Source organism: Castor canadensis, chromosome 1, assembly GCF_047511655.1.
Source record: "Castor canadensis chromosome 1, mCasCan1.hap1v2, whole genome shotgun sequence".
NCBI classification, from domain to species: domain Eukaryota; kingdom Metazoa; phylum Chordata; class Mammalia; order Rodentia; family Castoridae; genus Castor; species Castor canadensis.
Genome location: NC_133386.1, coordinates 150,462,326 through 150,477,413, shown reverse-complemented (window position 1 = coordinate 150,477,413; position 15,088 = coordinate 150,462,326). Strand labels below are relative to the sequence as shown.

The 15,088-nt window shown below is 35.8% G+C and overlaps 1 protein-coding gene across 3 annotated transcripts in view; it reads right to left on the bottom strand.

Moving 5' to 3' along the window:
- Usp47 (ubiquitin specific peptidase 47) overlaps nucleotides 1-15,088 on the bottom strand; it is a 105,917-nt gene that overhangs the window by 7,850 nt on the left and 82,979 nt on the right. For 2 of the 3 annotated variants that reach the window (XM_074041462.1, XM_020166360.2), the window contains 6 exons: nucleotides 12,550-12,757; nucleotides 10,253-10,368; nucleotides 9,226-9,345; nucleotides 6,433-7,210; nucleotides 1,059-1,234; nucleotides 624-704 (listed from right to left, as the gene is read on the bottom strand). In XM_074041462.1, coding sequence (XP_073897563.1) covers nucleotides 624-704; nucleotides 1,059-1,234; nucleotides 6,433-7,210; nucleotides 9,226-9,345; nucleotides 10,253-10,368; nucleotides 12,550-12,757 — 1,479 coding nt within the window. The remainder of the gene's footprint in view (nucleotides 1-623; nucleotides 705-1,058; nucleotides 1,235-6,432; nucleotides 7,211-9,225; nucleotides 9,346-10,252; nucleotides 10,369-12,549; nucleotides 12,758-15,088) is intronic. The other variant, XM_074041474.1, reaches the window with a different exon arrangement.

The window sequence follows — 15,088 nt, the reverse complement described above, 5'->3', positions numbered from 1 at the left end:
CTGATTACTCCTCCCACAACATAGCCTGTTTATTATACCCTTAATCCACCATTTACAAGATGTGTGACCTTGAGCAAGATACATCACTTCTCTGTGCCATAGTTTCTTTATGTATAAAGTGGCAATAATAAATAGTACTTATATGATCGAGTTAACTAATAAAGACTGAATGAGAGTCTTTGCAAGCACTTAGAGCACATAGTAAGCACTACACAAATACTTGCTAAAACTAGAAAGATTCTGGACCCAGAAAGTACCTCTGGACTTTACAGGTCAGGCATTCTCTGATCATTTCCAGAAAGCAACCACAAATACATCTCCTAAAGCAGGAAGCTTTTGCTTCACTCTAGCTCTGTAGCAACACTTCAGAACAGAGAATGACAGACAATGGCCAGAGGGCCACATTCATGGCTGCCTATTTTTCTAATAAAATTTTATTGGACTGTAAGCATTTCCATTAGTTCACATGTTGTCTTTGGTTTGTGCTACAGTGGCAGAACTGATTAACTGCAACAAAGACAATATGACCTGCAAAACTAAATAAGAAACTAGTTTTTTAAAAAAAATCCTCTGTAAATCTGCTGTAAAAGCAATCTTGTATTGCTTTTAGATGTATTACTCACCTCTTGTTCATTGACTAAAAGCTGGTACACTTTAACTCTGTATTCTCCTTTTTTAAGTGCTCTCCCCAGTCTAATTGTAATCTATAAATTAAAAACATATTTTTAGATGTACTGTTTCAGCAGAACAATATTCTCAACCCATTGTTTACTTATGTTTTTCAAAATTCTCTAGATTATGCGATCTTTGAGAACAGGTATATCTTTTACCTCTGAATTCTCAGCACCTAGAATAGTAACTGACACACGGTTAACATTTAACAACTATTTTTTGGATGAATGAAGAAAAACAACAAATACCCTCAAATAACCACTAATTATCAAAGGAACTCCCCCTTTCCTGTTGGGTACCTACTTCACCTTATTCAGAAGTAGTTCAAGATGTTTCAAATCTATCATTTAAAACATTCTAATTATTCAAAAATTCTTTTAATTAACCTTATTGTCATCTGAAAATGATGAAAGTGTCTCATTCAGCCGGACGCTCTCAAACTCTTGATTGCTGGCATACACTCGAAAGACTTTGAAGTGAGAGGACAGAACTCCAACAAAGGGCTCTAAATGTTGTTTGAAAGCTGCCAGAGTAATTCTTTTATCAACATGCACCATCAACCCTAAGCACAAAAAAATTAAACAAAACATGAACAATAATGTAAAAGAAATAAAATAGATCATATTCTTCTTATTACACTGTACACCAGGGAAAGTATCTCTTTTTGGTAAAATTTTTAGGTAATATACTATATTGAATGGACCAAAAACAAAAAAAAAAAACCCTTTGATACTGAGTATTTGATAAATACAAGCTGACAGTTTTAAATGTTCTGAGTATTAAGTGCTTATTTATTTTTTGTCACTGAATCCAACAACAAACTTCCAGGGATTCTTTTAAAATCAATACATTTCTCGTTCCACACCAAACAGTATAGACTTTGGTTAGCTTTCATCCCTATCTCCTCTGTTTATTCAGAAGGAACATGGACATAATAATATTGCCTGACACATAATAACAAGCTCATACATTTATCTTGCTTTTAGCACAGTGCCAGATACATAGCAACTGCCTCGAAAACTCTTCGTAATGTTATCTGTGGTAATATTAGTTATCAGATTTCTACTAGAAAAAATTTCAAGAATAGCATATTAAGATGCATGCTTTATCATATGGTTGGTAATAGGAACTGCATCAAAATGGATCAAGTACTCCCCCCACTCCCCTAACCAGGCTTAACCTTAAACTCTCTTGGCATTATAAGGGGATAATCATGGATTACATATACATATGCTTATATTTTTTTTGGGGGGGCGAAGGGTGGGTTTTGGGGTTTGAACTCAGGTCCTGTGTTTGCTAGGCAAGTGCTCTGCCACTTGAGCCATACCTCCGGCCTTTTTCATTTTGGGTGATTTTTTTTTAGGTACAGTCTGGCATTTTTGCTTGGGCCCAGTATGGACTATAATCCTTCTAACTACAGTATCCTGTATAAGCAGGGATTACAGGTGTATGCTCCCATGCCCAGCTTGTTTAGTGAAATGGAGGTCTTGTTAACTTGATTCCAGGCTGGCCTTGAACCGTGATCCTTCCAATCTCTGCTTCTGAGTAGCTGGAATTATAGGTATAAGGCACCATGTCCATGCCCAGCCTGTATACTTTTTCTAGTGCCTATCATTTCAATTTTTTGTCCCTTATTTTATAAGCCACTCATAAGGTTACTTCTGGAATGTTTCTATTCCTAGTCCTCATATTCAAGCAAACCTGGTTGCTAATTAAACTTAGTTGTCTCTTTCTCTTGTAATTAGGCAGTGCTGAATACAAGGGCTGCCATGCTACCTCAGGCAGTGTCCTCTACAGTCCTATCCTCTACAGTCCTAAGGCTCCATCAAAGTAGGTCTGTTTCTCTATAAAATCTACATGAAAGGTAAAGGACAAGACCCAGACTCCTGGTTTACATTCTCAAGTCATTTCAACTCTTGGGTTGATGAATTTTTCTGAGTAGATCTTTCAGAGGAATTAATGTTCACTGACTGTTTTCCTGGCTATGATACAAGTCCGTTATAGAAAATGTGATCAGTACGAACCAGAAGAAAATGTAAAGAGGGTGATGAATTTTGTTTACTATATATTTTTAAGCCTAAGGAATGCACCTAAATATTAACAATGTAGGCTTTGGCCTACATTCTTTTTATGCTCTCCAACAGGTAGTGAATTTCTTAAAGAAAGGGTGTAATGGAGAAATAAATGACTTTACTAGAAATCAAAGGCCTATGACTGGGTTTCAGTTGCCACTGTAGTTTTATAAGTGTATGTAGGTAGGGCATCTAATCTCTGAGCTTCAGTTCCCACAGGATCCTTAACAACCAGTCTCAGAGTGTTCTGACAAACTAGTGGGTTCTAAACCATTACTCAAATGCAAAGTATCACTGCTGTTTTAGTTTCTCCAGTAGTGTGTTGTCACAGGAAGACACAATGATTGTGGTTATCAATACAGTCTGATATCGAGATTAGAACAGTGGTTACAAGGCCTGGCCTGAATGAACTCCTGACTCCTCTTGGATACTGGATTTGATTTGTGACTTTGACTTAATTTTGCTATAGTTCAACTACCTTTACTATAAATAAAGACAATACATGTAAAATGCTTAGCATAATCTTGGCAAAAAACGTTCGCTTAATTTATTGACTATAATTATTTTTGAGCTTTAGCGATAACCAACATACCACTCATTCTATGTCTAAAAACTGAGGAAGTCAGTCTCTTTGTAACACAACTTTAAAATCTTTAGACTTGTCCTTTTTCTTTTATATTTCTTGAATGAGGGGATAACCAAAACCATACAAGGACATTTTGGTAACAATGCACTATAATCATCATTTTAGTACCTAGCCTTTTGTTTACACACAGGTGCCTACAGGCTGCAACTAGGTCACAGCAGGACTGTATTTCCACAGAATGATCTAAAGTTACTCCCTGATCATACATGGAGCTAACAGACTGTCATTTATGCATACTTCAATTATCACCTAAGTGAAGTGCCTATACCATGCACCATGTCAGCCTTCAGACACCCATTTCCTCATCGTGAGCAACCTGTAGCCACATTTTCTCAGTACCCACTTTCAGATCACTGAGGAACCATGAGGAGTCAGTCTCAGTACAGACTGCTGAAAAACCTGGCTGCTAGCCAGCGTCCCTCCCTCCAATCTCCTAACCAGTCTGTAAACATGAGAGGTCAGTTTCTAGTTCTTTTCAAACAAGCCTTTGGTAGTTTCTGAAAGCCTAAGCAAACTGCAACATCACTATGTTTGCTATTTCAATGAGCACGAGTAAATCAGCCTAGGATGAATTTTCAAAAAAAAAAAAAGGTTAAAATGGCCAGCAATCTCCTTTTTAAGGACTTTATCTTTAAATTTTAGAAACTTAAAGATAAAAATGCTATCCTAAAACAGAAATGAAATAATTCTAAGTATTCCCACTGAATTCTTTATAAGGTTGAGACTATCATCCAGTCAAATTTTCAGCACATCATTCTAATACAAACTACCTAAAAGAAATTCCTAATCTTTTCCTAAAACAGAGCTAGTTTTCTATTTCCAGTGGGTCGACTACTATTTTTTCCTCTCCTTTGATGTAAGGAAGTTAAGGTGGCAGTAGCTACAGGGTTGTAGCTTACAATCAGAATACCAGGGTACCCTCTAGCAGTGTGGCCTACTAGCTGAGTGATCTTGGGCAAACTGTCACTTCATCAGTGAAAACGGTGTTGTACCACCATTTCCCACAATGCAAGTTAATAAGCCTTAGGAGGTACAAGCTCCATGGAAACTTAAAGCATTATTAGAATATGATTTCTCTCTCCATTTTGGCCCACCAATCTACATTTTCACACTCAAGTTTCTGTAAGATAAATGTATGGATGTCATGATTCTAGTGTTATTTGAACCTAACTAGTTAAAACCCCCCCCCCAATATTTATGTAGTTTTATTACTGATTTCCTAATTTCTATCACTTTTTTCTTCTACAAAAAGTGAAAAAAAAATTTTGGTGGTACTGGAGTTTTGGGTTTTGAACTAATGCCTTCATGCTTGCTAGGCAGGTCCTCTACCATGTGAACCATACCTCCCCCCTTTTTAGCTTTAGTTATTTTTCAGATAGGGTTTTGCATTTTTGCACAGGGCTGTCCTTGATCTTCGATATTTCTACTTATGCCTTCCTTGTAGCTTGGATTACAGTTGCATACCATCATACTCAGCTTATTGGTTGAGAAGGGGTTTTCCTAACTTTTTTATACTTTATTTTTGGTGGTACTGGGGTTTGAACTCAAGAGCTTCATACTTGCTAGGCAAGTGCTCTACCACTTAAACCACTCCACTAGTCCTTGCAAACTTTTTTTGGTCAGGCTGGCCTTGAACTTTGATCTCCCAGTCAAGCCTCCCAATTAGCTGGGATTATAGGCACATACCGCCATGCACAGCCCTCTACCACCAGGGTTAAAAGACAAGACTTTTGAGATTATAAGCATCATCGCACTATTTTTTTTTTTAAACAGTGGATGGTTGTATACCTTTTCCCAACTAGATGATTCTTAGCCTTAATTATCTCTATTTAAAAAATATTTTTTTTAGTCATCTCTATTTTTAATAGCTACATAGCGTCTAGCATCAAGTATGGATTTGGTAAACAATAATTAGGTGAGTGGATGAATATGAATAAAGTGTGGAGTTCTCATCCAAATCTAAAAGAAACATGCACTCCATTAGAAACCTTAAATTCTTGTAACAGTCACACTATTTACTATTACCATCTATATGCTAGGGCAAGTTCATCCTCTGTGATCTTCAGTTTTATTAGTCAAATACTAGTGATACTAGTATTTGCCTTATGAATTTCACAGAAGCTTTGAGAACAAATAAACATTTTAAAAACTAAAAATGTAAGAAGTAATACTAATATAATGCTTCATTAAACGGTAATGCAAAGTATTTCACTTTTCAGCTAATTCCTTTTTACACTTGAAAACAAGTTTGTTTCTTTAATCTGGCTGTGTTGCTAATTGGCTGGCTTTAGTCTGAAGTTCTATAAAAGTTCTTTTGGAAGTCTCATACAATGTTAGATGTTGGTATGTTTTTGCTGTCATTGCTTATCCCAAATGCCCACACTAAATCTCTTCCATCTTTTTGAGATCTATGCAATTCAGAAGTTCTAATTTGTACCTGGCTGGGAGTTACTTCAAAGTAACAAATTTAAAAAGGGTTAGGGCTATCGTTCAGTGGTAGAGTGCTTGTCTAGCATGTTTAAGGCCCTGGGTTTGATCCCCAACACTATAAAAAAAACCCCCAAAACAAAAAACCCAATCAAGGTTAACAATTAGTTATGGACTTTTTAGGGATGTGGGAAAGGAGGTGTTGTTTGTACTAGGAGAGCAAAAGGAAAAGATGTACAAATAAAAAATTTTCCTGGGCACTGAACTCCAAATTACTAAAGCACAGGGGCTTTTGTGGAAGAGTCTATTATTTACTTTTAAAACTATTCCTTAGTTTTTTTACTTAATACTTCTATCAGAGTTCTTTCCTAAAACTGACTACTATTTCATTTGTTCACCAGAGTTCTGACACAATTACTGTCTAATATATTGCATAGGTATAAGAACACTGCTTATCATAACTGCAATGAAGACGAAAGAAAAGCTAATTATCTAATAGTCCGGGAAGTTATAGGTGGTCCTAGAAGTAAGTACCTAATTCTTAACTAAAAATGTAAATAAGGTGAGAAAATAATCGAAGCTGTTTCAAGGAGCCTTTCCTTTTCAAGTACATACATTTGTGCCCTTCCCCAGCGCCTTCGTCTGCAGCATAGGGATCTGCTTTGAAATACAAGTACTGTGTCTCTCCCCGACTCTTGCCGCTCTCATCGTATTCACTGTCAGTTCCAGAGTCTTCTTCTGCTGTGTCCCATGTCTCCTTTTTCCCTTCGTTGGCTTTAGTTCTTCTGCTACTTGTGATACTGTGAGAGTCAAGTCCATTAGCCAAAGGGATCTGGGTGTTATCTGCATTGCACAAAGTATCACTGCTATGACTGGAACTAAGGATGTCACTGTCCACTGAACTTGTACTCCTGTCATTATTCACATCTGAGTCTGACCGTTCTTCAGACTGAAAGTTTTCTGGGTCAGAAGTCTGAATGTGCTGCTCAAGCTCTCTATTATCCACAGATGTTGATGAGTCCCTCTCATTGAGGGGTGATTCGATATTTTCAAAGTCACTCGTCTCAGTGCTTTTGCTGCTGTCCCCATTATCTCCATCCTGCTGCTGCTGCAGAGACAAGCTTTTGAGTTTTTCAGTGCTCTCTTCTAAAATAGCTTCCACAGACTTGAGGCTCCCTACAGGTCCTTTGACCCTTTCACAATCATCATCCACATTACCAGAATCACCCCCAGCTTTTTGGTATGCTGTCCTTTTGGAGTAAGATCCTGGGGATTGTTCAGGTAGCAAAACAAATAACCTGATTGTATTTGCATGTCGATCCAGGAGTTTCCATAAATGAGAGTCCGTAAAGGCCATCTGGTAATCCAAAGTCTCAGAACTTTCAACAAACACCTAAATTGTAAGTCAAAGAGTTATTGTGCATCCTAATTTTTAGTGACATTCTCATTCATGACAGTAACATCATGGTAAGTTATGTGCATGGTAAGTTATGAAATCTGTAGCATTAAAAATCCTGAAGGACACTGTAATTGTCTTGGAGAACAAGTAAAATAAATATTAAGCTCCTATGTCTTTGCAACTAGCCATAAAATGACATTAAGATAGAGCAAATGGGCAGACATGGACAGACAGATACACACACCTTATTTAATTTATTGGGTTGCCCATTTTCAGAAAGTTTTTGTGTTATACATGCTGCCTTTTCGGAAATCAAAGTTTAGTATGAATGTAGAGAGAGGAACATATACAACAACACCTTGGGCCAGTGCTGGTGGTTTGTGCCTGTAATCCCAGCTACTTGGGAGGCTGTGATCCGGAGGATCATGGTTTGAGGGTAGCCCAGGAAAATAGTTCACAAGACTATCTCCAAAATAACCAGAGCAAAATGGACTAGACATGTGACTCAAGTAGTAGAGCTCCTGCTGTGCCAAGTAGGAAGCCCTGAAGTCAAACCCCAGTTCTACCAAAAATTAAAAAAAAAAACAAGGACACTTGTGAATGCAACACCAAAATCCAGATTACAGAGAAATTTAATGGGCAAATCATTTGCTTCTGTAACAAATAAATTGTAAACAAAAATGACATGGGGGAATCTGTGGCACAAAATAGGCATGAGAAATACATTATGAGTTTTATTGGGATCCTGATTTTACAAACCATATTGGAAGAAGTTTTCTAAACTGATTAGATATTGGTTAAGGCATTTAAAATCTTTTAGACACATAATGTAGTTCTCATATACGTTTGCAATACATATAGATGAAATGACAGGATGCAGAGTAAGTTTTTCAAATGATCTGGGGGAAGTGAGTGCTTAAATACAGATTAATTGAGAGTTGATATTATAGAAGCTGGGTAATGGGGATATGGAAGGTCATTATACTATTCTATTTACTTTTATATACATTATATACATTTAAATTTTTCCATAGTAAAAGTTTTTTTTTTTGGGTGGTACTGGGGACTGAATTCAATGCCCAGCACTCATGTTCTACCACTTGAGCCATATACCCTAGTCCAATAAGTATTTTTTTTAATGAAATGCTTATACATAAATTTTGCAATAGCATGCTGGGTTTTTATTTAAAAAAGAAAGCATTGCTATTATTCAATAAATGTTACGAATCAACACTACTAGTTAATCATTTAAGAAAACAGTTAAATTCCTCCTGCACACCTTACAAACAAAAGTTAATTAGAAGAAAATAGAGGTGAATAAAAATTACAGTCAGATTAATAAAATAATTCTAAAACAGGTTAAGTGGGAAAAAAGACTGTGATGCACAAAGTAGAAAGAGACTGGAAAAGGTGATAAGTAAAAGATGGCAAAGCAAGGAAAAATTTGGATGTAATTTATCCAGAGTGAACCAATGATACTAGGAACAAACACAAGTGTTAAATAATGTAATACAGAATGGCATCAAGAGGTAAAACAAGAGGATCAGCATGAGCTTCCCCTTTCCAAAAGAGGTAAGTGAGTGGGCAAAGGGAGTCATTTTCTCTATAGCACACATGCCTCTCTGACTCTCAGAACAAAGTGCTGTTTTATGAGAAAAGCTCAAGGATAGAAATTCAGAAGACACAGTCATTGAGGGCAGATATAGTCCTGAGGGCCTCACCAATGAGCCAGGGCTAATCTGGGGTTTGAAAAATAAATTTAGGGAGAAGAAAAATAACACTCCAACTGGGACACATGTGAACAAGTGCAAACTGATTCAGAGGAGAGAAAGAAACCTGATTTGACCTTAGTACCAAGAAAGGTAATTACTGGGAGGACACATAAATTTAAAAGGTCAGTTCTAGGTGGGTGGATTGTAGATAACTCTAGAAGCTAGGTCTAAGACATTGAACTGAATTCCATTTATTATTAGTGTAGAAAACAGCAATGAAAACAAAAAGCAACACACCTTGTTACTTCTAAAAAAACCTTCAGCTTTCAGGGTTTTACTGGGCACACTGAGAAGACGCAAATCATTATAGCAGCGTTCCAGCACTATTCTCATTGTTTCAGCAGGTAAGTGGATGGTCTATAACAAAAAGTATTTTATTAAAAAAGTGTTCTTTGAAAATAATTCTGCTTGACTTAGAAACTTAAGATGAGTTCTTGAAAGTATCAGAGAGCAAGGACCTGGGATCAATCATTGAAGTAGATTAGCCCATTTGCCAAAGAAACTTTAATGTTTTCATCATCGTATTTTCCAGATAAAAAATTCGGAATGGGCTCATGTTCTTTACAATTAATGCACATAATGGGACCAGTATTTAATTCATCTCCTTCCCTGTCAGATCTGCCTCCCTCTTCTATTGCTATTAATATATCACTACCTTTTTGCTACCCAAGTTTGAAACCCCTTAGATCATCATCTATGTTCCTGTCTTACTCTCCAACATGTACCAGTTACACATCCTGCAGTCTGTTGATATAATTACTCTCACAATCAATCTATGCCTTCTTTCATTTCCAGTCACATATTTTCACCTTAATTATTTCAGCAGCTGCCACATCTCCATTCCTGACTCTTCCTCAATGCTTCTGAAACACCAGTATAGCGTCAATGGACTTAACCGCCCCCCCTCCCCCAATGATCATATCACCATACCATGATCATTCAGAAAATCTACTTCTTGCTACTACACCAAAGAGAACCCAAATTTTTGTGTATACTGTTTAAGACCTCCATGAAATAAACTGAGTTTATACCTCCAGACATACAGTTCAAATGATCCAGAGAAAGCTTCTAAATTACTGTCCTATGCACTTGCTTCGTACTTTCCCGCCTCCATATTTTGCTCAATTTGTTGTTTTCTATTTGAAGTGTCCTTCTTTCCTACTATGGTTGTTCTAACTATAAACATTGTCTTCTAAACAAAGAGCCTACATCTTACTCATAACTACCACATAGTGCTACACACACAGCAGGTACTCAAACTTACCTTGGAAATCAGTTGTTTGAACTCGGTAACTGTCTGATTTAAGTAAGCACGAACAGTTACAGGGGCAGCTACAGTTTCTGCCTTCAGATCAACAACATGAACTTTCACCATCACTTCTATCACAGTTGAAGACATAAAAGGATAGAGGGTTATTTTTAAAGTGTATTTCACATGACAATAACAGTCATAAGTGTTTTTAACAGATGGCAAAGGTAGTATTTTCTAATTACCCAATACGGCAGGTGTATGCTATACACATAAAACACATTACGAACTACTTTTTCACAATACAAACATATATACAAAAATGGAGATGAGGGTGTTAAAAGCTCTGTCAGACCTTTAAAAAATGTTAAATAATGATCTTTATTAAGAAGTATCATTTTTGACCTATGTACTATGTATCACATACAAAAGTCAAAATGTGACTTTTAAAATATATGACTGGTTTCTTTCTAAAACATAGTACCACCGTTACGTTTATCAAGTGTATCAAAAATACAAGTTCAACAGCTTCTTGGTCTTTTGGCTAAGATGAAGTATAAAATAAAAATCCAAGGTTCCAACTCCAAGACGAAACCAAATAAATATAAATAACTAAAGACTGCAAACCAAATACTAAAGGGGATATATAGAACCACAATTGCTTTTGGACATCCTTCATTAAACCATTCATTTGCTTATAATCAGACTTCTTCTTCTCAAACAATATTTCCCTTATCTCATGAAAAATTCTGCACAAAAACTGGTCTGGTTTATGTGTTTTTTTTTTTTTTTTACTTAAACCTTTCATATTACAATTTAATCCTGAATTCTACTCTTTTGTTTGTAGAAGATGTTTATAACTAAACTTTCAGTCTCTTGAAAAACAAATGACCTCTAAACACATTTCAGAGTTACTCTGTTAAACAAATGTTCTCCAAACACTACATTCAGTTATGTTTTTAACCTCTTGTATGCATTGCATGCCAATTCTCAGTTCCCCCATGTTATTAACCTAAATGACAAAATATTTTAAAAGTTTGATAATCAATAATAGAAATTACTTTGTAAGTTTTTTAACACATAGTCACATTTAGAGTTCTTTTTTTAAAAATAAAATTGTTTTTATTGCCAACTCTTATTTTCCTTATCACTATTTTTTTTCTTTTTTTTTGTCTATTTAGCTCAGAAAGTCTCTCAATGGCAGACTCTACACAAAGGGCAGAGTCTGACAAAAGCAGGCACCATCAACTTTACAGAAATGAAATTTTTCCACTTAAGAGAAGTAGACAGAGCTCCTTAGAAGAATGTTATACTTAACATTCTTTGGACAGAGAAGCCTTCACAAAAGGAGGTTTACGGGATCTATAGAGGAGCAGAATTTGAAAAGGTAGAATAACATTTTCTAAATTCAGCTTTCAGAATAAAAGAGAGAAAACTGAAGTCTGAATTCTGACTTACCACTGATGCAAGGAAGTTAGAATCAAGACACAACAGAAGAATTTTGCAAAATTATTTTAATATTTGTATTTTTCTTTTATTTACTACAGTATATAATACAAATACTATACATATGTATGTATTATACATATACGCACACTGTATATGTTTATTCACATATAATGATCACTAGAAGACTGAGAAAGACCACGTAATTGTCCTCAGGGACTACTCTGGAGATAGGAGCATTGTACTTTGCTTTCTAAGTCAGTTTCAAAGGGAAAAAACCTCTAAATGTACTGATCCAATGTATTATATTTAATGGAGAGGAAAAAAATAAGCTCCTGAGACCTGTTAAGCAGAGAAGCTGGAGAAAACTTAAAATGTTGACCTTGATATGATTCACCCCTTCCAAAGAGACCCTGAAAAATGGGAATATGCTTTCTCCCCCTCCCCCTGGGGTGGTGAGAGACATAGAGATAGAGATATAGAGATAGATCAGCAAGATAGTGAAAGATATAGAGAGTCAGAGATAGGCAGATACAGAGTTAGCTGCCAACTTTAGGAATTTACAGCACACACAATTATTCAGAACTGAATGATTCAGTAGTATGTACTGGAGAAGAAAAATCCCACTGAAGAGTATAAGCTACAAGTTTTGATATTGCTGTTGTCCATTTTAAAATCCTGTGTAACAGTTCTTTGCAAGTAATCTAGAACTGAATTCCAAAATTGTTGCTACTTCTAAGCCTGTTAAAATTATATATATTTCAAGAACATATCAAAAAATTTAAATTACTTATTTCTATTAATAAAACATTTTCTCACAAAAATTTTAAGTTCAGTACAACTAAAAGGAATGTATAATTGCTTACCTCCAGGTTTATAAGACTGGAAAACTTGATCAGGCTTTCTCGTCTCCAACAGCAGATCAAACATATATGTTGACTTGACTCCACCTAGAAGAAGTCCCATTGGTGTATCCTCTTCTCCTTCATATGATCGTTCTAAATAATCATGGAACTCATCATACTTAACAAGGCGGCAGCAATCCACAGGTATTACATCTTCTAAATCCATCATCTAAAAAGAAAACAATCCCCATAGCAAGAGAAAAAATGTACATAGTGTTTCAGTCTAATATGTAATAATCCTAATAGTAATAGGGCCTCAGAAATAATAAATTTTATGTAATTATGATTTGTATCAGACATCAAAGTTATGGAGACAACTTAAATGTTATTTTTTTAAATAACCATCTTTCATTATCATTCAAACCATAGAAACTATGTACACTGTCTCTCTCTCTCACACACACACACACATTTTGGCAGCACTAGGGTTTGAACTTGGAGCCTTATGCTTGCTAGGCAAGCAATTTACCACTTGAGTTATGCCCCCAGCCCTTTTTGCTTTAGTTTATTTCTCAGGTAGAATCTTGTGCTTTGCCCAGGAACCAGCCTTGTACTGCAATTCTCCTACCTCCGCCTCCTGTTGTAGCTGGGATTACAAATGTGTACCACCACACCTGGCTCTGCAGTAACATATTTCAAAGATGTTTTTATTTTAAAAAAGTTAATATTCTAAACTTATTATAATCTATTGCTTTGTAATCACTAAGCTAGACACATCAAGGGAAATAACCAAACAACTAATTAGAACATGCATCTTTTATTTTCCTAACCCAATTAAACTATCTAGTAATATCTTGTAATAACAAGATAACTGCAGGTTTTTCTTGGCAGTACTGGAGTTTGAACTCAGGGCCTCATATTTGCCAGGCAAATGCTTTACCTTGAGCTATACCCTCCAGTTCTTCCTGCATGTCTTTTATAGTCACAGTTTATATATCTCCCAAGTGCCATCTCACTCCCCTCTGGACATCCCCTTCAATATCAGCCTCCAGAATACGTATAGCACATGGCACAGGAACTGCAATGACCAAAGTTCTCTCTAGCTTATGTCACTAGCAGATGACATACCCTGGATGCAACACCTCTTCAGTGGAAAATGAACCTTCTGGAGAAACACAGTTGGATTGCTTAGCAGTACTCAATGCCATTCAAGGTTTGTGATTATGAGTTTAAAGGAAAATTGAGTAAGCGTTGGTGCTACCCCACTGTTCTCTATTCATTTCCCACTCTTATTCCCAATGAAACTCTGTTTTTAGTACACAAGATTAACTTACTTCTCCCTTCTGTATGATTCTCTTTATGAACTTTTACTTTCTATTCTCAAGGTAGTATATTTTCTTCCTTCATTAGAAACATGCAATATAAACTACCCTTATTGCTATATTACTAATTAACTTTACTGTGTGAAACTGTTTTGTTGTTAAGATGTTTTCTTCACTTTAGTTTCATCACTATTTCACATGAATGATGCTTGACTCCACTTTTAAGTTTGAAGAACTTTCACTACAATGAGGTAAATACAGAGCCACCTATCCATTTTACTGCTTGTTCCTTCATATTCACATATCCACATATCCACCAAAGATCTGACTTTCCTATATACCAGGCAAGAATACTGGAAATGCAACGGTGTCAAAACCAGAATGATCTTTTCCTTTGCAAGTACTTGTCATCTGGACAGGGACAGTGATGTTAATTAACATAGCCTTACAATTAAATGTAAAATCTCAATACTGGTTAAGTGCTATGCAAGACCAGGTATATGATACAAATGGTTCTCAAACTTTAAGATACCTCAGAATCACCTGAGATACTTGTGTAAAATGCATTATTCCCAAGCTCCAACACAGAAATTCTGATTCATTTGCAGGAATAAGCATTTTAATAATATGTTGTGATTCCCACAGGCTGTGCTGATTAACTGTGAGAAACAGTATCAACTATCTTGAGTGCCATCTTTAGTCCTCTAACACATCATATATAAAATTATATACAAAGTGATATGAGATGCAGTTTTTCTCTAAGTAATGACTATTTAATTTTCATCAAATTCTGTTAATGTTTATAGGAGAAGGGCAAAAATGTACTGCCAAGAGCTGCAATGACAATTGAAATGATCTGGTGAAAGAACACTTCTCTGTTTGCCTTTCTAACCCCACAGATAACTTCCATTGTTCTTAGAACAAAATTCAAACTTTGTTCTTCTAAAGTCTTCAATTTCACTTTATGTTACTCTATTGAAGACAACCTAAACATGGTACTCCTTTTTTTCTCCTTCTTGAACATGCCCAGCACTTCCTTATCTCAAAAATTTTATGCATAAGGTTCTCTCTCAGAATATTCTTCCCCAACTTTTGCATAGCTGTCTTGTCATGGTTAAAGTTTCAGAATAAATTATCTCAATATACTACAGCTTTATTTTATAGTAAAATAAATAAAATAATTGAAAATTGCAATGTTTAAATATTTTTTGCTGTGGTATCTCTAATGCCTCATACAG